This window comes from Rhea pennata, chromosome 17 (assembly GCF_028389875.1).
Source record: "Rhea pennata isolate bPtePen1 chromosome 17, bPtePen1.pri, whole genome shotgun sequence".
Classification (NCBI taxonomy): Eukaryota; Metazoa; Chordata; class Aves; order Rheiformes; family Rheidae; genus Rhea; species Rhea pennata.
The window spans coordinates 16507694-16534777 of record NC_084679.1 but is presented as its reverse complement, the minus strand read 5'-3'; the positions used below and the strand labels follow the sequence as shown (position 1 = coordinate 16534777).

The 27084-nt window shown below is 51.0% G+C and overlaps 1 protein-coding gene across 7 annotated transcripts in view; it reads left to right on the top strand.

Annotated features, from left to right (window-relative positions):
• The window catches only part of OSBP2 (oxysterol binding protein 2), a 157713-nt gene that overhangs the window by 101982 nt on the left and 28647 nt on the right, over window positions 1–27084 (top strand). For all 7 annotated transcript variants that reach the window (XM_062590052.1, XM_062590051.1, XM_062590054.1 and 4 more), the window contains one exon: window positions 1472–1722. In XM_062590052.1, coding sequence (XP_062446036.1) covers window positions 1472–1722 — 251 coding nt within the window. The remainder of the gene's footprint in view (window positions 1–1471; window positions 1723–27084) is intronic.

Below are 27084 nucleotides of genomic sequence, written 5' to 3'. Positions count from 1 at the left end.
GGTTGGTGTGAGGTGTAGGACATCTTGGATGGCAGCAGTGATTGAGCCTCCTACTGCCCAGACTGCTGGTGTGCTGAAGCCAAGGCGATTTGGCTGAAGAGCCTGGCTTGCCTTCCCTTCAATAGCTGCCCCTAAACACCAGATAAACAAATTTCAGGGCCTAGCCCCTCTCTCAGAGCTGGTCTTTGCCAGCAGAGAGTCATCTTGCCTTTCTGTAGGTTATTTCTTCGTTGGTTCTGCCCTGGAGGTAGGTTTTGCTTGTTCCTATATCTTTCTAATCCAAGAACCAGAGGACCAAAGGAGGAGAAACAAAGGGGCTGGGCTGCCTTGGTGGTTTTTGGCTGCACCCGGAGTGCTGCAGACCAGCTTTGAATGGCTGCTTGTTACTTCTTTTCTCCATGTGGCTTTTTTGCCCATGCGGGTGGGTGCTTTCTCTGCAGCGGTTTCATGGCTTGACCACTGTTGACTTGCAGAACTGAAGGTCTCAGCGGAAGCATGGTGCCGCATGGGGTTCATAGCTGAGCTCCTCACCTTGTGCTCACTTGCTCCTGCCCTTACTAGAGACCAGCTTGTCATAGTGCTGCCATGAACAGGCTGCTCCTGTTTGGTTTGGAGGGTGTATACCAGGGGCTGGGATGAACCTCAAGGACCCCGTGGTGAGCATGGGACTGCAGCCTGCTTGTACCAGTGCACCAGAGCCGATCGAGCCCGTCCCTGAGCTGGGCGACCCATCCCAGGAGGGGCACGAGGTCTCTGTGGAGGTCATAGGCCTGCAGCAAGCATGGCTGGTAAAACAGGCCAGTGTTGGCATGTCTCTAGCTGACCCTGACGGGAAGCGCCCACAGCCTTTCCCTCTGTAGACCTGCTCCATGCTGGCTTATATCCGACGCTCTGGGCAGTGCCGTGTCTCAGAGCCTTTCCCTTCTCCCACCTGCTGGGGGGAGGCAGTGTGACGCAGCATAAAGAAATCCACTGTGTCATGCTTGCTACTCTGTTTTGCCTTGATTTTTGGTTTTTAACTCACCCGAGTGTCTGGAAGTCACAGGAAGAAGCCTTCCCTTTGCCCGTGGGGGATGTTGGCCTTATGTCCTTCCCCGCTGCAAGGGAGCTCTCTTCATTGCTTTTGCAGATCTTAAAACGGACATTTCCACTCCGTGCAGCTTCCCCCCACCCTGGCCGTTGAGACAGAGTGGCCCATGCCAAATCCCAGCGTGATGCCTCCTCGGGGGCTCCAGCTGGTGGCCCTGAGAGCTGCCCAAGGCTGAGCCCCAGGGCTGAGGCCAGCCGGCGGGGAGGGCATTGTGTGGGCACCCGCGAGGCTGCTGCCCGCTGGCCGCTGCACAGGAGGAGGAGGAGGAGGAGGTGAAGGAGGTGGTGGTGGTGTCCCCGTGTGCTGCCTCAGCAGCAGAGGCAGGCGCGCAGTCCGGGGGTAGTCATGGAAACAGTGTTTTCTCCATCCCCCCCTTTGCAGATGACTCGGGTGACGAGGAGCCAGCCTCTCAGTCCGACAAGAGCGAGCTGCATGGCACGCTGAAAACCCTCTCGAGCAAGCTGGAGGACCTGAGCACTTGCAATGACCTTATAGCGAAGCATGGGGCGGCTCTGCAGCGCTCGCTGAGCGAGCTGGAGAACCTGAAGCTGCCCGCCGAGAGCGGCGAGAAGATCAAGGCAGTGAACGAGCGAGCCACGCTCTTCCGGATCACCTCCAATGCTATGATCAACGTAAGTGCAGAGTGAAGCGCGGGCGTGCTGCGAATTGTGGGGCTGCTCTCGCAGTGTGAAACGTTTGCTCCTCTGCTCTTTCCCCCTTGTGCCTCCCCATTCTCTTCCTGTTCATGAAGTCTCCTTCCGCCGTGCAGTCCCCCCCGGGCTCTCTGCAAGCGGAGCAGAGCACAAGGGGCTGGCGTCTCAGCTCGGGGTCGGCTTGGGCCCGACAGAGGGTTCAAAGTTGAAGTGCTTGGCATGCTGTTTTACCCCCACTTCTGCTGGGATGTGAGCCTACTTGGCCCGGGACAACCCCTCGCTTGGTGGGCAGCTCCGAAATGTCCCCACAGCACAGCAGAGGCTCAGGGTGTAACAGGCTTTTTGGCTGCTGGGCTTGCTTTCTGGCCAGTCAGTCACTACTTTTTGCCCTTATGCAGCATGACGTTGCTTTCTGATTTTTGTTGTTGGTGGTTTGGGCTGGCAACATCTTCTGATGGGGGTGTGGGTCTGCCCCATCGCAGGGGAGCGTCCGTTTAGGAGCAGCATTGTTTTCTCTGGGGAGGGGAAGAGTGACCCAAATGCTCTGGATAAAACTAAATAAAAATATAGGAGGGGGAAAAAAAGCAGCCTGTCAGACCTGGAATAATATATGATAAATGACAGCAGAGCTCAGGGACTTGTGAGTGGAGCAGTGCTGTCTCTGAGCTGTCTCTCCCCCAGAGCAAAAGCTAATGTGTTGTTTTAAAGATTAAAAAAAAAAAAAAAAAACACAAACCTCTTCCTGGCTTTATGCCAGAAGCAGGGGGGGCATTCATTAACCTCTTTTCTCAGGCTGCTTGGCTTTTAGCATCCACAGCAGCCAAAGCACCTAGTAAGACAGGTGATAAACTGGGAGCTAGCTCTGCTGGGCGCTGCCCGATGGCCGAAAGTCCAGCGTCACAGCCCAGAGGTGATTGTGGCACTCGTTGGATCCAACCTGTGCTCCAGATTTTGTAGTTTTGGGGCAAAAAGATTTCCAGAGATGGTGTTTTGGAATGGCTTTGTGGGTGCTCGTGCAGAGCTCTCCCTGTGGCAGAGTTTGTGAAAGTCATCTAAGTGAGGATTGTGTAGTGGCACGCAGCTACGACTGGCCCTTGGTGCCACAGGAGAGGTGGCAGCCAGAGCCCTCCAGGCTGGAGGGACATCTTGAGTTCGATGTTGTTGGCAGAGGAGGACTAATGAAGTAGAGGGATATAGAAAAAGCAGCATGGCCAGGAAATTGCTGTTGCAGAGGACTTCTTCAATGGCCTTTTGGATGGAGACGAGCAGGGCAATATTAGCTCTGCCTAGGCCAAACAAGAGGGTGCAGTAGTTGCAACATGAGATAAGAGCCTGAGTGTAGGTTTGTCTGGGTAGTATGAAACATCACAGAACTGTTGTGCTGTGATGCAGAAAATGAAAATGCAGAAAATGAAAATGCATTGAAATGAAAATGCAAGAAATGGCAGTAATTCAACATGATTTGGCTACGTCTAAAGCAGACATGAGGTAAGAGGTCTGTGGCATTTTCGGGTGGATGTCAAGGAGATCTGTTTTAGCAGCATCTTCTTTTTCACTTCGGCTTGTGGCTAAGCCTCTTGTGGAGAAGTTAGAAGAGAAAAGATGGTAATGTGTATGAAGGCAGGACGGGAGCAGAAAGACAGATCTGGGGTGGTGTTTTCACCTCTCTGCTTTCTCATGAGACCATCACTTTAGGGTCAGTGTCCTGAGAAGTAAGGTGCTGTGGGAAGAGAGGCAGGATCAAGACCAGAGTCCCCCAGGGAATTTGGGGCAGGTTCCCTGAAGGATTGATTTCTAAGGAAGGCAGAGAAGGAGCAGTGGGCAAAATTGTGGGAGTCTGGAAGTGAGGGAGACCATTGCAGCCTAACACTGCATTCTCTCTTGGTGACCTGGAGCTCCCGGCTATACAGTGGTAGTGACTAATCACTACCTGTTGTGATTAATCACTTCTGTTATGATGTTCTAGCAGGTCTGTAGTTCAGCCTGTTGTGCTAGGTGCAGAGGAGTGGTGATGGTCATGGATTTGGCAGACTCTGTTGGATGCTCAGACACTGCCACGTTTCATACAATCACAGAATGGCTGAGGTTGGAAGGGACCTCTGGAGATCATCTAGTCCAACTCCCCTGCTCAAGCAGGGTCACCTAGAGCATGTTGCTCAGGATTGTGTCCAGATGGCTTTTGAATATGTAGAGATCCCATGAACACTGTGTGCCTCAGTTTATGTTCTCTTTAGCATGGCATAATGCCTTGGACTTCTGTGAACTGCTGGGAAGACCCTGGTGGGCACCATTTTCCTTTTTGGGGGGTGACTTGATGCGGTAGAAAGATACCAAAATCTGCCATGTTGAATTGTTAATCATTGCTAAAGAAAAGCATGTGGCATCAAGCCATTGGCAGTAGGTGAAAATACACTCTCCGTGAGTCTGTGCAGACTCTTTAGGCATCTCGGGGCTGCTGATCCCAAGTGAGCACAAGATGCTTTTGACAGGCCTGTAGTTCCTTGCAGGAGAAATCAAATCATCCCTTGCACCAGTCTTTTTAGTCGGAGAGATCCCAGCTAGGAGCGACAAGCTTGTTCCAGTCTGTGGATGCTCCGTTTCCACGTGGTGCCCCTGGTCACAACACGGGCAGAGCTGGGAACTGGCGTGAGTGGTGCACAGCAAACTGCACTAATTCACTCCCATCCAGTCCAGATGAAGCAGAAGGCAGCCTCAAGGTGAGAAGACATGGGAGTGGGCTTCTTTCTAATCCATGCTTGATGAGCAGAGTTTGGCTTTCAAAGGCCATCCTATTGCTCATGTCTGTGCCTTGGCCTGCTAGAGATGAGCAGTGTGTGATGGGCTGTCCAGCTGATCTGTCAAGGAGGTCACACAGTGTACGTGCTTGTGCCTGCTGCTTTCTGTGGCCTCCGCAAGTTCCCAGCTGATGGTGTGTCTGTGCTCTGTGCCCTGGTCCCTCTATTCCCTGGGTGATGAGCCTGCTCTTGCTGGTGAGTGAGAGATGGGCAGAGAAGGTGCTCTCACAGGGAGGCTTTGCTTTGCTCTCTGTGACAGGAATGAGCGTGTTCAGAGCTGCTTGGCCACGTGCATTATATGTGTGCGGTTTCCATCTATCTGTGTATGATCTAATTGTGTAAATGTGCCTGGAGCCATGGGGAAGAGCATCAAGCAAGTAGAAATAAATAAATACGTATGTACGTAAATCAACTTTGCTGTTAAGGTGTAAACACACTGCACACTACTATGGGAGACTTGGCAAGCCCTGTGCAGCACCCTGGTTTATCTCGAACAGTTGAGGAGTGTTTTTTCTTTGGAAGATCTTTCCTGGCTTAACCTGGTGGCATGGTAGAGGAGAAAGTGGTGCATGTTTCTGCTGTGTGAGTGACATACAAGATGGAAGAGGTAGGTTTGGCCAGAGACAGAAGAGAGCAGGTTGTGCCAGATAGTTGTTTTACAGGTGAGGATTCAAACCTTGGAGGAACTGTGTGATTTACCCAAGGGCCCAAAGGTGACCTATGGTGGAGCCAAAATTTGAGCCTAGACCTCTGTAAGCTGCCCATTCTCTCCACTCCTGTCCTGATTATTAAATCTTGCATAATAACAAGCATGATTCTATGGTGAGAACATGCAACAGCATTTCAGCCACGCTAGGGCTAAGCAGAGAGAAGACCACTCTAAGTAGAGCTGTGAGAAACAGACATGGAAAAGTGAGTTGCAATCTGCCACGGAGGAGGAGTGGGAGGTACGTAAAAATAAGAAGAAACAAATTAAAAGGATAATTAGAGGAGCAGAGATGAAAAGCAGCACGTTGTGTTGTGTAGACTCTCCAGTGAGCAAAGAAAGCTCCCTTCTAATAATTTTGCAGCAGACAGAAGGCAAAAGGGCCTTGCAAACACATTGAGGAAGCCAATTTGGGAGTTGGGAAGAGCTCAAAATGCTGTGGGTGTTGCTGGAAATAGCTTTTTTAATGGGAATAGATTTGCTACAGTGAAGTTTGGAGACAGATGAACTTTATTGAACAATGTGATAGCCACTGTCTCCTTTCTTTCTTTCTCTGCAAAGTGGTGAAAGAGAATAGCAGAGGTAGGGAAGGCACTGCCCTGCCATAGATTTGGGTTGTTTAGTTGAACCTCTAGCAGGATCTGAGACTGTCCCATAGAGCTCCGAGGATGTGAAAGGACTTTCAATCCAGTCCACGTCAAAACAGTGCGTCTATGTGGGGGCGGCCGACCTGGAGACTCGGCTGCTTTGTGGGAATGACTTTGCTGCTGTGATTTGCACGGTGGGGCACTGAGTGGACAGGCAGGGCTCCCTGATTAGATTCTCAAAAACACATTGGCTGCTGCCCAGTGATTGCTGCCAAGGATAGATACTTGTGGTGGAACAGATGACAGTAAATCAGAAGCTGCTGAGGGGAGAGCACTGTAAGCCAGGCCGGAAGGAGGCCTGGTTTAACTTGATCTCTGTTACCTATTCCTTGATGTTGTTACCACTCTGGATTCCCATCAGCATTTCTCTCTGTCTCAGCCCTCCAGGCTGCTCTCCGGCTACTGTGGAACTGCTCCAGGATTCACTCCTGGAGCTGAGGGCTCTGCTCTGCACCCGAACCGAGTGCCACGTGGGCAGTAGCCAAAGGCGGCAGCCAGATGAAGAGTTAGGCAAAGCAAAGCCTGACCGACTGTGCAGGCTGACAAGAGGTGGCCCTGCACCAGCGGTCCTGGCGAAGGAGCCAACCTCTGCAAAGAGCTAGCCACTGCCCCTGGGAGCCTCTGTGGTCTGATCTGCTGGACGGAGGCACCTGCAGTTGGGTGCTATGCCTGGGTGGCCGGGTTTGCATGGCCTCAGTGGTTGTTGCCACCTTTGGAGCTGGACATGCAGCTGATGCAGGGGCCATCCCAGCCCTGCTGTTGACACTCAGAGCTGCTGTCCCAGGTTAAGCGTTTAATGCCATACCTAATCTGAGCTTTAGCTGAAGTGACTTTAATCTGTGTCTCCCATGTCTGTGTATCTGGCTGAGCCAGGCTTGCCGTGAATCTGAGGAGGGATGGAAAGGTTGTTGTAGGCCACCTGCAGACCAAGGACATCTCGGAGAGCTGCCTGGTGGTTGTGCGTCTGTTGCCCTGCTCCTGCCCTCAGGACCTGCTCTGCTGGTGTCACCCATCCCAGCCTTTCCCTGTGGCATGCTACATGCAAGCAGCTCCTGGCAGGGCTGGGTGACAGCATTAGTGTCACCCAGACACTAATGAGACAGTAGACACCCAGACACTAGTGAGCGCGTGTGCACCTGGGAGCCTGGCTGTTGAGTGCCAGCAGGTTGGCGCTGTTGCTCCTTTTCTGGCTATGGAAAGGAGGTGTCGCCATTCTCACTTGGGTGCATTTTTCCTCTCCCTGTAGGCACCGCTGGTGGCAGCTTCGGAGCAGGGGAGCGTTGCTGCAAGAGGCAGGGAGTGTTTCCCTAGGGCTGTTGCGGGCTGCGCTCCTGCAGCCCTCTGAGCACCCTGCATGGGAGGCGGTGCACAAATTCGATGCTATTTTAATGAAACGCTAAGACTCCTGTGCTCCCTTGGCGATGGCATTATGACTCCTAGTGATTAATTCGTAACCTGAAAATTATTTCAATATTAAATCAGACTCTGATGTTGAGCACATGCTCTGAGCTACTCCAGACTCCCCACTGAGCAGTGGAGGGCAGTTCTCGCCCCGGTATAATTTTTAATGACTTATTGCAGTGATTCATAAACAAGTGTATGCGTCTAAGCAATTTTTCATTCAGACATTCAAAGTTAATAGGCAGCGGTGTACATAGGGCTGCAGTGCTGTTTTGAAGGGCCCTAGATCCTGTTGCTGGTGCTTCCTCACCCGTTAGTAATTCTTCATCCTGTGTTTGAGCTACTCACTCCCTCTTTGCTTCGAACAGAGAAACGAGTCACTGTCAGCATTTGTGGCTGAGTGGTGTGGGGTTGCATCAGTGCTTCTCTGGCCAGGCTTTTTTGGTAGCTTCTGCTTCCCCAGCACAACCCTTCCCCAGTTAGACACTGAGGTTACTGCATGTGTTTTAAAGGTAGCGCAGTTGTCATCAGAGCAAGGTTGTTGCATTGATGCAAACCCAGCTGGATTCCTGCACTAAGCTTGTTGTCAGCCTGGGGAGGTGCTTCCATCTGGTTCCAGATGAGAATGTGCTGCTTGGAGGTGGGTGGCAAGGTCTGGCCAATGCTATGCAGCAGATGTGCTCCTGCTAAGGTGAAATGAGACTGAGCATCCTCTGAAACAGCAATGTCAACTTGTTTGCTCTTGCTTGTAGCACATCTCCCTTTGCACATTGTCTTCTCTGCCTGCGGGAGGAGAATGCCTCATGTTTATACTTCGCTCCATAGAATCTGGTGGTTATGGGCCTGACTGCATCTTCTCGCCACAGCTGGTCTCACTGCCACATGCCAGCTGGAGTGCTTTTTGGCAAGGGTGGGTATGCCAGCTGTGGATGTCCTAACTGGCCCCGTGGGCAGCTTCTGTGCTCCCTTTTGTGCCGCGTGTCCCACTACACCTCCTGCATGGCCTAGAGGGCTACACCAGGCACAAGCCAGATCAACCTAGCGTGTGCCACAAATGAAGCATCTCCACTCACTTGCAAGTTCGGGGTGTCTTTTCCTTTCCTGTGTCCTGGACTGCCCTGGGTAGCTCTGAAGTTGAAGAATGCCTGCCAAGGCACTGCTTCTCTTCAAGCCCATCATGGCCTGTGGGGCTGCTCAGGGGCTGGCAGGGTACCAGAGGAACCTCTGCCTTGTGCATCCTCACCGTGCAGAGTTAATTCAGGCACTGTGCTTAGCAAACACTAGCTTCGGTCCCTAGAGTAGCTTCAGATGGGATTGCCCATGCTGTCACCTGTTGCGACCCCACGCAGATACCCTAGTGCATAGAATCAAAGCACAGCCCTGAGGTTTGGCAGGATTTCTCTTCCCCTGTGACACTGTTGCAGTGGTGACCCGTTCTTCCATGCATTCTCTGTAATGAGCCCATATAATTATCTGTGCTGCGCTATGATATTTACTCTAATCAGCACATCTAAAACCATGTCACAGACCTAGAAATCCCGTGGCCTCAGAATTAAATCTCTAACCCCAACCTAATCCTTGTCAGATGAGATAGTTGCAATGAGGGGTCTGAGCGGCTTCCCTGCAATCTGGCACTGCGCCTGGCTGCCATGAGGTGGTTCTTCCCCAGGGTGCACTGCCCCAGTTCTCTGCTGTTGATTTATTCTTTCTCTCCACTCTGCCATGGTCTCCTTGACTCCTGCTTTGCCGAAGAAGGGGAGTCCAGGGCATGGTCAGAGCAGCTCCTGAGTGTTCAGGGAAGGAGGTGAGATGATGCTGCCTTGCAAGGTGGTCGCTCAGGACAAGCAGTTGGGAGTGGGGATGCATGGTGAGCTGGAGGAGTGGAGCTGTGAGACCACCCTGATGCCCACTGCTGCCTTTCCACTGCTGTTGGGAGGAAAGGGTGGCCTGGGACTTGTTTGAGCTCTGAGGAATCAGTCTGCAAGCATACAGCTCAGGGCATGGCCCTGGGCTCCGGGAGAGCTGCTGGTGCTGTTAACCAGAGAGTGGAGGTGCAGAGTCCTCCTGGCCTCTAAGCTGCCTCTAGGCAGAGTACTTTTCTCAGAAACACCCTTTGATGCTTTTTTAATTTAGAGGATACAAGGGTATCTCTGACAAGACTGGTCTAAACAGGCGGTACCTTCCCCTTTTCCAACATCCCTCAGTTCCTCTCATCATCCTTCCCCATAGTTTTGCTATCATTTGGTGAGCCCTTACTGCTTGCTTTCAGCACCATGCAGAGTTCTGCAGCTTCCTCGGCGCTAGGAGCTTCCTGGGCAGCCTGCTAAGCAACATAGGGGAGCGAGGACCTGGGGCAGGCTGGCTTTGTCCCACCCTCTTCACCATTTGTGGATGTGTGCAACCAGATTCTGACCTAGCCAGATTGTTTTGGAAGTGCCTATGCTCATGCCTCATGCATGTCTAGGGAGCTTACATACCGGTGGGGGCTTTTGGCTGGTGTTCCTGCAGATGGATTGCTTGTAGAAGTCATGAAAATGACTCTTGGCCCTCGCTATGACTTGGGGTCCTGGCTGGGGGAGCAGTGGGACAGCATATGCCTCCCTGTTCCATCTCCCTTCCAAAGTGTGGTGTTTTGCAGAGGTGCCATGTTCACCTCCTCTCCTGAAGGTTTTACCCTCTATCCTGCAAGCTCCTTTTGGAGACTCATGTTAGAAGGAGACTGGGGCTATTTCTGCAACCCAAATCAGAGGATGCCTCTCTCTACACCAGGAAGCTCTGCCCTGCCCAGTTCTGGGCTCAGCATAATAACTTTTCTAGTCTAGTTCCGGCAGAGTGTTTTGAGCATTTCTGCCCAGGCAGCTGTTGTATAACAAGGGTTGCTTTTCAGTGAGGTTAGGACGTAAGAGATGGGAGTGACGCCATCAAAAATGGATGGTGTTAGTCAGCTGTTATGCAGAATTGGGAGACAAGATGTTTCCAAAAAACGCACCAGCTGTAGCAAGGTGAGTGCCCTCAATATGCTGTCTGCTCTTCTAGGAAGTGAATCTGGCTATGGCCCATAAGACACATGGTTGGGCCATGGCAAGCGCTGCAGTTGTGCAGGCAGCTGCATTGTTGCTATGCATGGTCATTATTGACACTTCCAGGGCAGGATGGGGACACAGGAAGGCTAATAGTAAAGTGACACGTAACTGTGTCATTAATCCCTTTGCTGCTTCTGCCCATTGCTGTGTCCCAAAGGCCTTGTTTGGCTCTTCACCAGGGGCAGATGCACTGTGGCACATGACGTGTCTCTTTGGGTCCTCCTTCCTGCAGTGCCTTTTGAAGGATTACTGAGATGGTGGCACTACTGTTTCACACATTTTCCCAGAAAGAAGTTACCTCTGCTTGTCAGTGCTGGAGATGAGTGGAGTAATAGGTATGCTTCAGCTGGATGAACTGCTTGTAAAAATAACTACTCCTCATCCAGCACTTCTCACCAGGCAGCCACAGAGCAGTTTGCAAGCTTGACAGTGCAGTTAGGCATATTACATGAGGCTGAAACTGAGGTGCAGAAAGAAGTGGCTTCCTCCAGATCACAAAGCCAATGGAGTCAGGCCTGCCCACCAGCAAACTCTGCTGCTAGCTGTCGCATGCTGGCGTCGCAGCTGCCCTCTGTGGGGCTGGAGACTGATGCTCTTGAATTCTGGCGCTTTTTACATCGGATGAATGAGAAAAGACAAAGTCAGACAAGAAACTCTTTAAATCTTTGTTATAGCCGCTTGCTGGAGAGAGCTATCACAGTGTACTCAGGCTGCACTTAGGCCTCCAGGCACTCTTAAGAGAAACTGTATTCCACACAAACTGCATTCCTGCCCCTACAAAGTTTCAACAAATGTAAGAACTGAAATAAGCAGCATCATGATGAGACAAGCCAGCTTAGCTTTTTAACCATAAGGGTATTTTGGATTTACCAGAAGGCATGGCAAGCCAAGGGGAAGGCAGAAATGTTGCCCCATGCCACTGAAATGAGTCTAACTGGGGAGCAGCAAGGGTCTTTTGCTCCAAGGTATCAGTTCCCCAGTGATGGGGCAGTGCACTGAGACCTGCTGCTCTGCCGCTGTTGACTCTGCAGCTTTGCAGACCTGTCTCTGTGAAGGTCCCTACGCTGCTGCAATGATTTTGGTAGTCTGGGGAAGCAAAGGAGAAGGAAACAACTCCAGTGGCCTCTCCTAGTGGCATCTTGAAAGGGGAAGAGGCCTGTGCAGGGAGCAGAGCTTCCAGGGTTGGTGCCCTCTGGCAGAAGGGGGCTGTACGTGCGGGGAACGGATAGTCCATGCTGCTGGTAGCTTGCGGCAGGGAAGCCGAGTGGTGGGAGTAAGAACATGGAAAAGAAGCCAAAGAAGTGAGCGCTCTCCCAAAAGAGCAGTGAAACTGCACAAAAGAGTGTTGGGCTCTCTGGCAACCAGGCTCTGTGGGGCTTCCTGGTGAATGGTATGAAAGTCCCATTTGAGCTCTCAATGTGTATTCTGTCCTGCCATGGTATGCTCCCAGCACAGTGCAGCGCAGTGGCATGCTGTGCCAAGCTGAGTCCTCTGGCACATCTATTGGAGGGTGTCTCTCTTTGTCCCCCCCCCCCCCTAGGTTTAGGATTGAATTTGGACAGCACTGCTGGCTGCTACTGTCACATGGAAGCGTTAAGCAAATGCTGGCTCTCTGTTGGAGAGCAAAGTTTTGAAAACCAGTCCCCACATCTTCCTCTTGACAAAGGTCCTTGCTGGTGTTGCTTTGGTTTGTAGCCCATGAACAGCAATGGCATCAGGGTGAAGACCCCCCAGGACGCCCTTCAGTAAGCAACATGCTGTGAGTTTCTTCCATACACTGCTGTACCACTTTGTCAGCCACCCACTCACATGGAATCTGTGGCAGGAAGGGAGTGTGCCTGTGGCTGTGTTAGTAAACGAAACGAGCAGTTGGCCCCCGCGCTGCTCTGCAGCAGGGCAGGCTGGGCCCCTCTGCAGTGCTCGGCGTGTCGCCGATGGTAGGGGCTGGCTCCTTTATGCTGCCTTTCAGAACCATAATGAATACTTCCTTTTATTGTGCCTAGTGTGTGATGATTATGGATTCTGCAGCCTACATAAATGCTGCGTGGGTAACAGATTGAAGGAACCTCTGTTAACACAGCTGTGTTGAAGGATTTGCCACTGTTGCCACACTAATCCTCTCTTTATTGCAAGGGGGTGGATTACACATCTGTAACGGCGCTTACTGCAGGCAGGCTCTTGCCGTAGTACTGAGGGGGTCCCTGAGCCCTGAGCTACCTCTGTTGTTTTGGACCTGGGATGGGTCACCTCCTTGTATGGGACCCCCAGAAGCTTTGGGAGCAAGATCCTGCCTGGGATGTCGGGTCGCTAGTTGGGGTCTTACCAAGATGCTGATGTTACCGGAGTGCAGCATGTGCCTTCAGATCACCAGGAGGTGGGTGGACCACATGGTGCTGTGGTGTCTTTATGCTCCCCTTTGGGGCAGTAGTGAACTTCCCTGTGTCTGTGCATTTCTGTAGTGCCAATTTTCCCTGCATCCGGTCTTCTTTCCAATGTGTGGTTTAGAAGGATGGAAAGAAAAGCAGCAGAGGGTGGGATGCTTTTCAGCATCTGAACCACACCTCCTGCCCCCACAGGTTTTTAATGCAATTCTGCCTTATTTTTTGGTGGTATCTCTTCTCCTTCCTCTCCCTTTCTGCAAGCTGTTAGTTTGCCATGATCATATATTGTATGATTTCTAGTTTTCATGGCCAGTATCACACTCATGCTTCTAATGAATGACTCTCTTGACCTAGTGAGGGGCTCAGTCCAGCACCTCCTTTCTAGCTCTCCTCCTGCCACCAGTCCTACAGACTTGCCATTGAGAAAAGTGGCGCTCTGAGTGCCTGCGTTCTCTCTGCTTTGAGCAGCAAGGATACTTCTGAGCAGGCTGAGAGTCGTTCCAAGGATTTCATACAGATCTGCTGTCATTTAAACAGCCTACGTTGAGCGGGGTGTTTCTCTGTCACTGCTTCTGATGGCGTCCAGACAGGCTGTCCTAAGGCCCCATTGGTGGCTGCATTGTAACAGCGCTGTTGTGGTGGATGGCTAGACTCAAAACCACATCTCTTTGCAGTTCGATTGCTTACACAAGATGATCTTGGGATTCAGGCTGACCCTCGTCTTCCTTCTTTCTGCTCCTTATATTTTCCCTTTAGTTTTCTGATCAGAGTGTTTTAATAGGAGGAAGAAGTTAACCCTCTCTTGGTGCAAAAGCTGGGCGTATCTTGCTGCTCTAAATGCAAGTTGCTAATTTCTATTCCATGCTGTGTGACTGGAGCACAGACCTAGTGTTAATGTGTTCAAAGCTTATAAGACTTAGCTAAAGAAGCAAATCAGAAATCACCCTCAGAGAGATTTTCTTTGGTAAGCAATAGTGCAGATGTATCCCTAGGTTTGATAAATCCAGGAAGGAAATGAGCACTTATCTTTGAGGCACCAAATGGTGAGAAGCTCTTTGCTCCAGTCAACGAGGTAACAGCTCTCGCTGTATAATTCACCTTAAAAGAGATGATTGAACACATCTGGCAGTTTCCATCTCTTATGTAGCTTCTGGGCAATGAAGTGGTGGTTCTGTGCCATCAAAGGAGACATCTAGATGGCCAGCAGCAAATGTCGCTCCCCAGAACTGCCTGTGTTTCCCTGGTAGGTTTTTTCCTTCCCCAGACCCTGCTCTTGCGGTTAGATTCGTGGGGGCCATTCCTCTGGGACTGCTTGGGCAGGTCAGATGGCAGGCTTAAATGCATTCCCTCAGCACCTGTCTGGGGTAATTGGAGGCCTGTCTCCTTGGAGGTGGTGGAATTGTTGGAGAGAGCAGCCTGTGAGGCTGTTGTCATTCCCCCAGGATTCAGAGCCCAGTGGCAGAAATCTGGCACACCCCAGTGCGATCGTTTGGTTTGGCACGACAGTCGGCACTTGAAATCTAATTAAGTTAGTCTCTCTGTTCAGTGTGTCTAATATTGACTGTCTGCTCACTGTGAGATCCCAGAGATCTGGAGAGAGCGTGGGAGCGTTGCTGCTGTGTGCTCTGGAAGGTGGGCGACAGTTCCCCACAGGAAAGAATGTCAGGTTCTCATCTGATAAGGACACAGGTCACCTGGGATGATAGTTTTCAGATGTATAAATACTCTGCAGGACTTTGACATTTCTTTTAGTCTGAAACAAGCTGTGAAATCTGCTGTTTGCCGTGACAAATGTGTGAAATCTGCTAAATTTGCCCATGCTTGCTGTTGCTTCAGGGCTCTGGCATAGATCACAACGCTGGCAACGTGGCTTTGCATCTCCTCCTTACAGGCAGAGTCTCGGCAGCATCTTGCCTCTTTCTCCGAGATAATTTGCAGGGACCTCCTTGGGACTTCCCTGCACAGACCTGCTCTTGAGGGTCTTGTCTCTGGCAGGCCATGAGAGCTGCTGCACCTGGGGAAGAACTGCCCTGTTCCCTTTTTCACATTCCAACCTGGAGAAGATGAATGCGAAGGCTGCTAGTCCTGCCTTGGGCAAATAGCACCAGTCACCTTGGCTTCTGTCTTATCATTGTGGAAGCTGCAGTGTTTACTGTGATATATGCTCCCACCATCCAACACTGCATTAGGACCGCTGTATGAATTGTTCTACCCCTGGAGGAGGGGAGATCTCTGTTCTCTTATGCTACTAAGTCACAGGCAGTACTGGGCTTCCCCTTAGGACCTTGCATCTGTACTGCGTATGGATGGAGTTTCCTTTTATCATTAACTGCTGGTGATTTGCCAGAATTGCAAGGAAGATGAGTTGTAAGCACCGGCTGAAATGTTCAGTGATGACTAAGCAGCCCAGCTTCTTAGCCTTATCTTCTCTGGGATGACTGCTTTTCTTTTTTTAAACATGCTTGCTTGCAAAGTTGAGAACATCTTGGCCAGTGTTCTTAAACCTTGACTCCATGTTGTGTCAGTGCCAGGAAAAGATGTGGTCTCAAAGAGCGAGCTGCAGGCTGCAGCTTTGGCAATTGGACTTTCAGAGTCTGATTAGCTACTCTCTTGCAGCAAAAGCTATGGCACGTTGTGCTGCATCCCCTCTGCAAGTGAGGAGAAGCTGGATCTCCCTCCTTGGACGTGGATTTGGGGATTACTTTAATGTGTTTGTTGCTATGTATCAGTGCTGCAGAGGACTGTTACTGGAGACAGTTTGGGACAGCACATCGTGGTCAGAGGCTGTCACCTGGACAAGGAGAGTTCTTGCTGTAAATTTGGGTGCATGAGGGAATGGTCCACAGTTGAGGGTCAAGTGGAGCTGGCACCATAGTAACAATCTGTAGGACAGTGGGCTGCTTCTAGATAGGGGCAAGGCCAGAGGAGCAGCTGCCCCAGCTTGTGTGCTGCATGGATAATTGTCCATGTTGTCTTTAGTGGCTAAATGAAATCCCAGCAGAACTCAAGGACTTTAGATTGGCTATTTCTGGCATGAAAAACAGTTGCTTTCTGACATTGTCACTCTTTGCATGCAGGCAAGCTTTGTGAAGCACCCAAGGAACAGATGGCTGAGGAGAAGCAAACATCCTCCTCGCGTATAAAATGGTGCGGTGGTGACTGGAAAGCAAATGTGTCGGGTGCTTTTGTCACATCAGTCAACATACCTGCTAAGGCTCCTGCCTCTGGCTGTGGCACTGGTGGAGATAGGAAAGGAGACTGTCCTCATCTCATCTCTGAGTGAAGCAGCAGAACTTTGGACTTGGGATAGAGTCAGCATGTGTCCCGACACCCACTCAGACAGTGTTGGAGATGAAAGCTCAGGCAGTGCATCTGTGAAACAAAGACACTGCTGGAATTTAGCAGCTGTAGTGGGGCAGCGATTGCTCAGTTCAGTGCAGTGTCTGGTAGGCTTCGGCGTATGGGATGTGATATGGCCTCTCTCCAGCTCAGTAGTGGCTAGGAAACTGTGGTGTGGGCAATCTCTCTGCTAGATGCAGGTATGCAGCTGTGTTGAAGGTGATGATTGTATCTGTATGAAGGCCATACCCTTAACGGGTATATACACTTAACCTTGACGCCTGTGTCATATAGCTCATTTGGGAATTGCTTTCTGTTTGCTTTCAGCTTGCAAGCAGGGTCTCTAGTCTGTTTTATAGTACATACCTGGTTCATCATTGAGCCTCTTGTCTGCTGACCTTTGCGAAAATGGCTGTGCAAACGTAACAGATTTGTGGCTATGTCTTGCTCACAATCCAGATCAGCTTCATCTGTAACTAAATTTAGCTATCACCCTGTTAAGTGTTTTATAAGCTGAATTTCAAGACTTTGTTCCCAAGAAAGCTCAGTGCAATTTTTTTCAGTGTTTAAGTGCTGTGCTAGTTTGTGATGGATTGAAGGAATGAAGGAGCAATGACCGGAGATGCTGAAGTTTAGCCTGGGGTTCATGTCCCCTCGCCTCATGGTAATCCACGCCAGGATTGGTCCAAGCCAGGCAGCTGAGAGCGCTGTCTGTTCAGCAGAGTGAGATCAGCACCTTCGATGAAAATCCGCCTGCTTTGCACACCTCCGCTCGGACAGGACTCATCGCCCTTTTGCTGGCCTGCGTCACAGGCAGAGACCAGTTGACGCAGGTCTGGACAGTGATGGCTGATGGCTATGGAAGGAGATCGGAGCCTTGGAAGGCAAACGCTTGAGCAAGGAAGGACTCTCTTATGAGTTTTAGAGTTTAAAGCCCTTGACGGAGCGGGGAGGCTTAAAAATGAAACCGTTTGTAGATTGCTATGATGAGCTCCCTACTCCATTGCTCTGCAGGGCTTAGACTGCTGTCCTGAGCAGTTTGTAAAATCTGTCGCTGTTTGGGATGAAATGATACAAAATACTGAGAGATGCTGAAATGCAGGAAGCAGAGCAAGCGGTATGAGTGGTGGCACAGATGGTTCGGGTTTCCTGTTGGTGCTTCCATTGCCTGCTTGAGGTAAGGTAACAGCCACGCGATATGTCCCTGGCAGAGGTTGACGACTTCCCAGCCGCTCACCTTTCCTGGCTTCTCCTGAAACAGCCGTGCCCTGTGAAGGGAGGGTGGTGAATTGGGCTGGCACTTAGCAGTGTTGAGATGGGGATGATGAGGGTGAGCTCAGCCTGGGAGCCGCTCATGGGTGACTTCAGCAGAAAAGAAATCCTCTTGGCTGCCCTGGTGTGCTGCAACACTACTGTCGCCGCTGAAGTGCCCTGGGCAGGGCTAGTGTGTGGCAGTCTTGGAGCTGGGATATGGGGGGCATTGGGGCACCACGGCCGATGCGCGAGTTACAGCAGGAAGCCTCGATTCTCACTCCAGGAACCAGAAGGGCTGAGTTTATCCTGGCTCTGTGTTGTGTGACTCCATATGGGAGAAGCTGAGGGGATTGTCCAGCATGCAGGCGCTGCTGTATCCTGCAGAGACACCCCCTGGATGAGGAACTGCAGATGTATTCACTGTGGGCTTTCCCAGCCTGTTCAGACCTGAGTCGTGCTCCACTGCATCAGTGAGAACAGCCCATCTCAGCTGCTGGGCATGTGTTGGGGCTTCTCCATGGTGCAAATGCTTCAAAGAGCTTTTCCAGCATGGAAGGTGAAAGTTAGGGGAACTTCAGCAAATCTACTAAGGAAAGTTGCTCCCTTTTCTGTGCAACATGTTTTGCTCTCATCCTGCATCATCTGTATCCCAAGGCTGGCTCATGCATGACTTGCTGAGCATCAGGTACTTCTCTGCAGGCAACAGGTTAGTAAGAAGGGCACCAAATCTCTTTGCTGGCTCTGGATCCTGGCTGACCATGGAGCCAGTGCAGAGCACCTCTTGCAGGTGCTGCTGCACTTCGCTGGATGGGCTGCAAGGGCCACTTGATTCCTGTGCTGGACATTTGGCAGGAGGAAATGTTGCACAAGAGGATATACTAACGGCTTGTCTCCTGGACTCTATGTCATTGCTCAGAGTGTGGCTGTTGATCCTTGCAAACTTTCAAGGAAATCACTGCACCCTCATGGTCAGAGGGCTGGGCTGAAAGTAGTTCTTGCAACTAATGCACTTGTCGTCTTTTGCTAAGATGCTGTTGTAGTGTTGAGTGTACATCTGCTAACAGTGTGTTTGGTACCATAAATCCCTGAGCAAGCTGTGGAAGAGACCCTTGGGGGTCACCTCTGCAAGCAGCAGCAATGCTTAGTGTACTGTAGCCCTGTGGAGTTTATAAGCAGGTCTAGGTGGAAGGGAGAGTGGTTTCAGGAAGCTCCTTTGGCAGGCTGGTGCTTGTGCTGCCATTAATAAGCTGACTTGTTTTGCCCTGCTTTTTGCCAGCTTTGCGGAGCTGGTGAATTTTGCCTAAAATGAAGTCTTATTTACTTAAAGCAGTCTCTTCTGCTGTCCCCCAGATCATTGAGTCTGGAGAGGCCTTTGCTTTGTGGAAGAGGAAGGTTCTTCCTTTCCTTCTGCCTCAAGAGCTTTGCTGCCCTTCCTGTTACTAGGCCACCTGAAGGCTTCTCTGTTGCTCCCAGGAGGTGAGGCAGGTAGATGCTGTGCTGGCAACTTGATATACAGTTGTGCATAGATTTGATGAGGGAAGAGCCAGCCCTTGCCAGGTTGGTAAAAATTGTTGCTTGGAGAGGATTTTCTGGGGAGGGGGAGAAGGGGAGGTTCATCTGATGTGATGACAGAGCTGACAGTAGAACAGCTCAAGGGTTAAATCCTACCCTGGGCTGTGCAGGGGTTTGTCCCTTGCTGCAATGGGAGCTTGACAGAGCTCCTAATGATCCCAGCTACTGTGCAGCACAAACTCAAGCCCTGCTACCTTGCTGGCCAGCTAGTAGCTCATGCAAGCTCTGTGCGGCAGATCATCTGTGGTCCTCGCACACTGGACTTGCCTCTGGAGCCCCTCCGTGCCCAGCAGCACTCCAGGCGCAGGGGGGCAGCTGCCAGAGTCTCTGTTCCAGCTCAGAGAGTGACAGCGGTGGGATTTGGCCTGAGGCAGATGTGAAGTAGCCAGTAGACATGAGTAGACATGTGGCACATGGAGGTAAATGCAGATTTGGGGAAATATTTAAGGTTTGCTTGCTGCTGCTGCAGCAGCCTTTCTGACTGTGTCCCTTGGGACACCTTTGGGATCCTCTGCCTGCAGTGCTTGGCCTGTCTCTGCCTTGGTCCTCAGGGGACTTTGCAGATTCTCTTTTCTGCAAAAACCCTTCAAATCGTTCCCATGCAAAGCTCTCAACCCCTAACCTGTTAGACATACCAATCTGCATGTGTCAGCTTGGATTCAGCCTCTTAGGAGCCGTAGCAGGGTGCAGAGTGGCATCAACAGTGTGTGATGGCCTGAATTGTTTTGTTCATTTGTAAAGGAGTGATCAGAAATTGAGGTCCCCTGTGTTAGGTCCTGCACATGTGAAAGCCTTCTCCCAGAGCTCAATGCATTTTGAAACATCCTGGAGCAGATATTTTATGTGTCTCTGTTGCTGATCTGAGCACTGTAGTTTTGAAGCATTGTAGTTTTGAAACACTAGTATCATCTGGGGTCCTGATCCTTGTCAGCTTTGCATGTGAAGTCACAAAGGCCTTGCTGAGTTTGCTGGTAGGAGGATCTAGGCTCAAAAGCACTTTGACTAAGGCTTCTTCTTGCCTCTTGTCTTTCTGCCCGTCTGATCTCCTCCTATTTCCTCAGCTTTTGCTGCCTCTCTGTATGCCTGTGTGGAGAAAGGTATGTGGAGACCATATGATGGTCCTGCTGTCCTCTGCCAGATCCTCTCCTGTGCTGAACCTGCTCCTGAGCCATTGTGTTCAGGGAATGTCCTTTATCCCTTTCTCAAACATCGATTGTCTGCAGAGAATCTCACCATCTTCCCCTAAACTTACAGGGCCTGCACCTGAAAGTACAAGGACTGTGACCTAGATGAAGGGACAGAGTGCCTTCTCAACAAGTCTGATGGTGATACCAATCTGGGAGGAGTGGCTGATACACCTGAGGGCTGTGCTGCCATTCAGAGAGACCTGGACAGGCAGGAGAGCTGGGCGGAGAGGAACCTCCTGAGGTTCAACAAGGGCAAGTGCCGAGTCCTGCACCTAGGCAGAAACAACCCTAGGCACCAGTACAAGCTGGGGGCTGACCTGCTGGAAGGCACCTCTGCAGAGAAGGACCTGAGAGTGCTAGTGGATGACAGGTTGACCATGAGGCAGCAATGTGTCCTTGTGGCCAGGAAGGCCAATGATCTCCTGGGGTGCATTAGGAAGTGTGTTGCCAGCGGGTCAAGGGAGGTGATCCTGCCCCTCTACTCAGCCCTGGGGAGGCCTCATCTCGAGTACTGTGTCCAGTTGTGGGCTCTCCAGGACAAGAGAGGCATGGAGCTACTGGAAAGAGTCCAGCGTAGAGCTACAAAGATGATGAGAAGACTGGAGCATCTGCCCTGTGAGGAACGGCTGTGAGAGCTGGGCCTGTTTAGCCTGGAGAAGAGAAACCTGGGGGGGGGGATGATCTTATCAGTGTGTATAAGTCCCTGAAGGGAGGGTGTCAAGGGGATGGGGACAAACTCTTTTCAGTTGTCTCATGTGGCAGGACAAGAGGCAATGGGCAGAAATTGAAGCGCAGGAAGTTCTGCCTGAATGTGAGGGGGAATTTCTTCCCTGTGAGAGTGACAGAGCACTGGAAGAGGTTGCCCGGAGAGGTTGTGGAGTCTCCTTCTGTGGAGATCTTCAAAGGCTGCTTGGACAAAACCCTGTCTAACATGCTTAGGGGGGGTGTTGGACTAGATGATCTCCAGAGGTCCCTTTCAACCTTACCGATTCTATGACATCCCCCCTCTGCAACCTTGTCCCTCATTTGTCTTCATTCCCCACTGCCCTGGGACCATTCTTCCAACCACTTTTTCTTGCACTCCTCTTGGCCATATGAGCATGCTCAGATCTCTTTCTGTCCATCACAGTCTTGTCCCCCTGTCTGCTTTGCTGCTGCCTGGATTACCCTCACCCCCGTGGTTGCCCCATCCCCATCCATAGTTGCCCTGACACCTCTACAGCTGTGTTGTCAGGGTATTTCCCCATCTTTCCCCTTGCGGAGTGGCTTGCTGCTGATTTCTCTCCCATTTTTCTCTTCTGCTTTCAGTCTATTCTGCATCTGTCCTCTCTCTCTCATCCTGACTTGCACTTTGTTGCCATTGTCTCTTTTTGCTTTTCTCCCTGATGTCCCATTTGCTTGTCATTGCATTCTTCCTTACTTTTTCTACCTGCTACTGCTACTCAGCTTGGTGTTTCCAGCTGTTTCTTGGGCATTATCTCCTGTAGGTCCTGCAGTTCCTTCAGTGTCTTTTAGGCTTTCCCTCAGCCTCCCCCTGTACCAGCTTTGCACCATCCTGCCTCCACCCTCAGTGCCAGAGAACCCAAGACTCTTCTTCCTTCTTCAATTTCTCTTCCTGACCTTCCTTTCTCCCCCTACTCTTGCTTCTTTGCCCGTTGCTGCCAACCCCCTTTTTTGTCCTGATCATCTACTTCTTCCGAGGTCCTTTTCCTGCCTTGCTCAGTGACCCCTCACTCTCCCCAGGGCATTTCTGTCTTGTTCTCTTTGCCTCTGCTTAGTGCTGCCGGCAGGTGCGGACGGCTTGTGCCGTTAGCACAGTGCTATGTGTCTGCTCCGTAACAGCAGTGGACAGCCCTGGGAGCCAGTAAAGATGTGAGAATGGTGTTCAGCCAGCTGGAAAAAGCATCTGGCCACTGATTAATGTCACTGAGGGAGGCCACTCGGGAAGAGCAAAATCTTCCGAGCCCAAAGCAGGGGATCCAGGCTGTGTTTCTAAAATGCCAGGCCTTTGGCTGACCTGCCCCTGAGGAGTCTCATGAACAGTTTCCTCCTTCTGGAGTTGTTTTATCTGGGTGACATGGACTGGCCCACCATGTAGAGCAGCACTGCATCTCACTGATGTGCCATCTCTGTCCATTAGCTGCACAGCTCTGGGTGGGGTATGTTGAACAAGTCCTTTTATGTGTCTCAGGAGGGATGGGGCCTGCGTACTACAGTTTTGCTGGAAGCAGAAGATAGCACATGGGGAAAGCGTGCAGCTCTTCAGACATTTGCAGCTCTAACGCAAGCACTGTGAAAAAAGCAAGTGCTGTTGAAATTGCACAGTGGCTTCCTGCAGATCTGCCTGGGCAGCTGAAGCACTTTGGAACCTTGTGTACTCACAAAAAAAGAAAGCTGATCTGTGTGTCTGGGCTGGCTTTGCTGATAAGCAGTCGATCGGTGCTTGGGGGAGGGGAGAGCTGGGTGCAATCCACCCTCTACCACAGCCAGCACCCGTGTCTGGGGAGCGACTGTCAGCGTGGGAAAGTCGTGTCATGTCCTTCAGTGGAAGGCACCAGTGAGCAGTGTTTTAATTATTGCTTCTGACAGATAGGGAGGGCTCCAGCCGTGGAGACTGTCGCAAAGCACAGCAGTGTTTAATATGCATGTTTCTTTGTCTTAAGAAAAGATTAACATGGCATCACTGCTGCTTGCTTGAACAGGCACTGCAGCCCTTGCAACCAAATTCTGGAGCATTAACATAACATTCCAGCGAGCCTGCCCAGTGTGTGGTTGCAGAGAGCAGCTAGGCTGGGAACAGGAGGAACAGCCTCAGCTAAGATGGCTGCAGAGCTGGGGTCCAGCAGTGGGGGTTTGGACGGTGTAAGGGCATACGCTGCCTTTGGAAGGTCTGTCTGGTGCTGTTCGGGCCTGCTTTGGGCAGGGGTTGACACGTTGGGTGGGGTGCAAGGTGGGATGACTCAGGTCCTGTGGTGATCAGACAGATTAAGGGAGGGTGGGAATTAAATTGCATGGGTGCTGGATTTATTTTGGTTTTGTTGCCAAGCTTTGGTTCCTGCAGGACAGTGGATGTGGGCTGTGATCTGAGTGAAGGATGGAGCTCAGAGCATCGCCTCAGCCGGGGCCAAGATGCTGCTCCTTAGGGACCAGGGCAGCCTTGCTCCCTCTTACATCTCCATAAATCAGGACTAGTCCTGCTGAGGTCAGTGGAGTGGTGTGGGTGTAAAAGGTCTTTGTGAGAGCAGGATCAAGCCCAGCACAGTGGGCAGAAGGCTGCAGGCTGAGACCTCAGGAGGGTGTGGGATGAGATGGTTTTAGCTTGGCACTGGCCCACAGCACAGGACTCTTCTTTGAGAGGCTTCACTGGTTTTCGTCACTACTTTTTTGGTGCTTCTCTGCTCTTCAAGGGGAGGGTTGGAGAGGGCTAGGCTCCCTGTCCCTGAAACCACAGCAGAACCTACCACCTCCAGTCTTACTCAGGGGCTGGAGCTGAGTTACTGAGCTCACTCTTGCTGCAGGCTGAGCAACACTGTTACCTCTGCAAGGCAGAGTGACATTCTAGGATTGCTGAGTTCTGTGAAGGACTTGGATGCTAGAACAGAGTCTGCCAGGCACACAAAGAGCTGTGGGGAGAAGGAGGGCCCTAACCACTAGGCCTTCCTCCTGTTCTATACTCATCCAGTAAAAACAGGGAAGGGGGGAGATCAGGAGAGAAGGATGAGTTGTGCTGGGGTGTCAGCACTTCCCATCAGGTCTCTCTGTATGGGTTGATGAGCATCCATAGCTGCAGTCGCATTTCATGCTCTGCACTCTTGCTATAAAACCAGATTAATAACACTCATTTGCTTGGCTGTTAAGCTGATGTTTGCAACTAAAGGTCTGGGGTTGGAGAACCTTTGTCTCGGGATGTTCTTCTGTTACCATCCCTGACATTTCCCAGCATTTGCATGGCATCACTTGTTTTCAAATAAATGAAGACTGTAGGAATTGCCAGTTCTGAGCACACCTGGGACTCTCCAGTCTGTGTCCTGGCTGCAGCATGACTCCAGAGTGTTGGAATCAGCAGACAGTGCAATACCCTCATAGTTGACAGCAGGGACATGCACAGAGGGCTTCAAACCTTGGCTGGGTTGATTGTCCTTCCAGTGGGGCTTCCAGAATGAACATGCAGACTTGACTCCAACCCTTCTGTTTCCTGACAAACCTCTGAACTGCTGCACCCTCAGGCTCCCGCAGAGCAAGAAGACTGCTTGCTGCCATCACCTTGTTAAGATCAGAGGCTACCCATGGGGCTGTCTTGTCAGGTTGCAATTTCTAATCCTGTTCCCCTGCATTTTGGAGCTGGAGAGGAGCCATTTGTAATGCTTCAGCCTCCAGTTTCCATCCAGGAGCATTGCCAGGGCAGGGCTGATGTCGCAGATCTCCTGAAATAGGTATCTCATAGGCTTGCTTCTCCCAGCTTAGGGACACCCCATGCGGCAGCTCTCACAGGACACTTGCCAGCAGCTGTGCTTTCCTTCTCCCATGGCACTAGTGCAGTTTGTGAATACTTTGTGTTTGAAGCAAATAAAGAGAAATACATGAAAACACTTTTTTTTTTTTTTTTTTTTTTTTTTTTTTTTTTTTTTTTTTGCAATGGCAGGGACTTGTGAGAAAAATACAGCTCAGTAGCAGCTGCTGATTCCTGAGCGTGAGGAAGGAGTCCAGCATCCTCCACGCTCCATCTCCACATGGTTCCTGAGGACGCAAAGGGCTCTAATAAGTTGAAATATCACCCCCTCTTAGAAGCAGCACCCACCGCTGGAGTGAGTGGTGGGCATTTGCTTAAAAACTCCAGTGGGCCAGACAGGAGTAACATTAATTGCACACAGTTGTACAAGCTGGTTGGGGAAGGCAGGAGACTGCTGTCTTAAGGAGGATCCACCAGTGGCACTATGGCCTTTCTGTGTTTGGCTGGTGAGGGCCTGTGGGACACAATGGGCGGGGGACAGCGACAGGTTAAGAGGACACCCTGACTGTGAGTGAAGCTTGTTCTTTGGATGTGTTGGGCCCTGCTTGTAGGACATGCAGCTCCCAAGCCCTGAACCTCATAGGCAGCCGCTTTCAGCAGGCTTGGTGTGTCCGTATACTTTGCTAGATATGAAGTATGGTACTTCGAATGGCTTTTAGGATGGGACGGCTCTGGTTACCCTTCCCTGATGCAGGAGGGTCCTCAGGCTGGGCTCAGCATGGGCTTCTTGTTCGGACTGAGCAGTGTTGGAGTGAGCTTCTTGCAGGGATCAAGGCTGGGCAGAGAAATAAAAACCCCTGTGCAACTATGCAAGTGAACAGTGCTTGGGATGTGTGAAGGAAACGGAGCTCTTTATCTGCTTCCAGCCATGGTCTTGTTTGCAGCTCCAGCCTCATGGCTCCACAAGGAGAGTCCTAAATAGGCCAGTGGCAGGCTCAGGCATATCCCCCTCATATCTCCCCTGTCCTCCTCGTGCCCTGCCCTGTCTAGAACCTTCCTGAAACTTCCAGATCTGGCCACGCTCAGGCCTGGCTCGGTGGAGATGTGAGGGAAAGCATGTGCAGCACTGGTGGCCGCTTCTCAATGGCATGGGCTTTTTGACATGGATGTGAGTGAAGTCATTCTGCAGATATCCCTGCTGTAACAGGAGTAGCATGGATCCTCAGAGAAACTCTTTGGAGCCTTGAGACAGAAGGACTCAAGGTTTTATCTGTTACAATTCTTTTTTAGGACATTGATCCTGAGATTTCTCCTCCACTACTTTTAGGCTTCCAGCTCCCTCATGAAGTGCTTGGAAAGTCTGCCTGAGCTCATCTGTAGTCACTTCCTTTTTCTGTAATTTACATTTATACCAGAAACATTCCATTTCCCATAACAATCTTAAAAAATGCATTTAATTGTAGCGGGATAATTACGGTGATGTCCTTGTGCATCATTTGAAAGCATTCAACCCTCTGAGCTGGGGACAGCTGGCAATTTCCGTATTATGTTCCAGGGAGGAGCCCTGCAATGGGTATTTCTGTGCAAGCAGTGTGTTCTCTGACTGCAGAGATAGGCCCTTCAGAGCAGATAATGAGCCTTCCCTGGCTGCGAAGGTCATGGCCACTATGTGGTTACTTGCCAATGTGCTATCATCCTCTTATTGCAATACATCAGCGTGATAAAAGAAGTAAGCATGCCAGCTTGGACTACAGCTTAGTTTTAACTAACTGCCAGTGATAGCAGCCTTTGGAAAGATGCAAGAGTAAAGAAAAACTTTTTCTTGGAAAGAAACTTCAGCTTGAGATTGGGGAATGTGGCATCTACCTTGTGCGCCTTTGCTGCGTGCTCTGTGGCTGCTGGCTGGCTAGCAAACATGACTTTTTTTGGGTACGGGAGAGGAGTTGAGCTGCTTCTGGAAAATGGGATGAAAACGTGGTGCTTTGTGAAGCATCCTGGAAATTTGCAGTTCAGTCTCTTATCCTTCCCTCAGGAGCAAAGAGAGCTTTCGCAACCTGTGGCCATGCCCTTTGGCACCCTGCTCTCCCAGGAGTGTCTCCTGCCTGTGCCCATCCTTGCAGCCCCATAAGATCGCACTCGTGTGAGGAGGACCTGGATGGTTCCCTTCCCATTGAGGAGCTAGAGGATGTCAGGAGAGTGAGGATGGGAATACAACTATGGGATTGAGGACAGGACTGGCAGATCTGATGGGGTGCTCTGCACTTCCCTGCCTGCCTCCAGTGGAAAAGCAGGGTGGCAAGAGCTGGTGCATCCTAGCGTAGAGCTGAGCCTGGCCTTTGATGTGGAGAAGCAGGGCATCAGGGTGCTCCACCCTTATTCATGAACAGCTGAGCTGATCCACTGGTCACTACCACTAAAACTGCTCAACCCTCTCAACCCTGCACCAGGTGGCATTGATTTCCACCCTCTCTCCTCATGTGTGATACAGCCTTATCAACATTTCGACATGGTGTAGGTATGTATCTT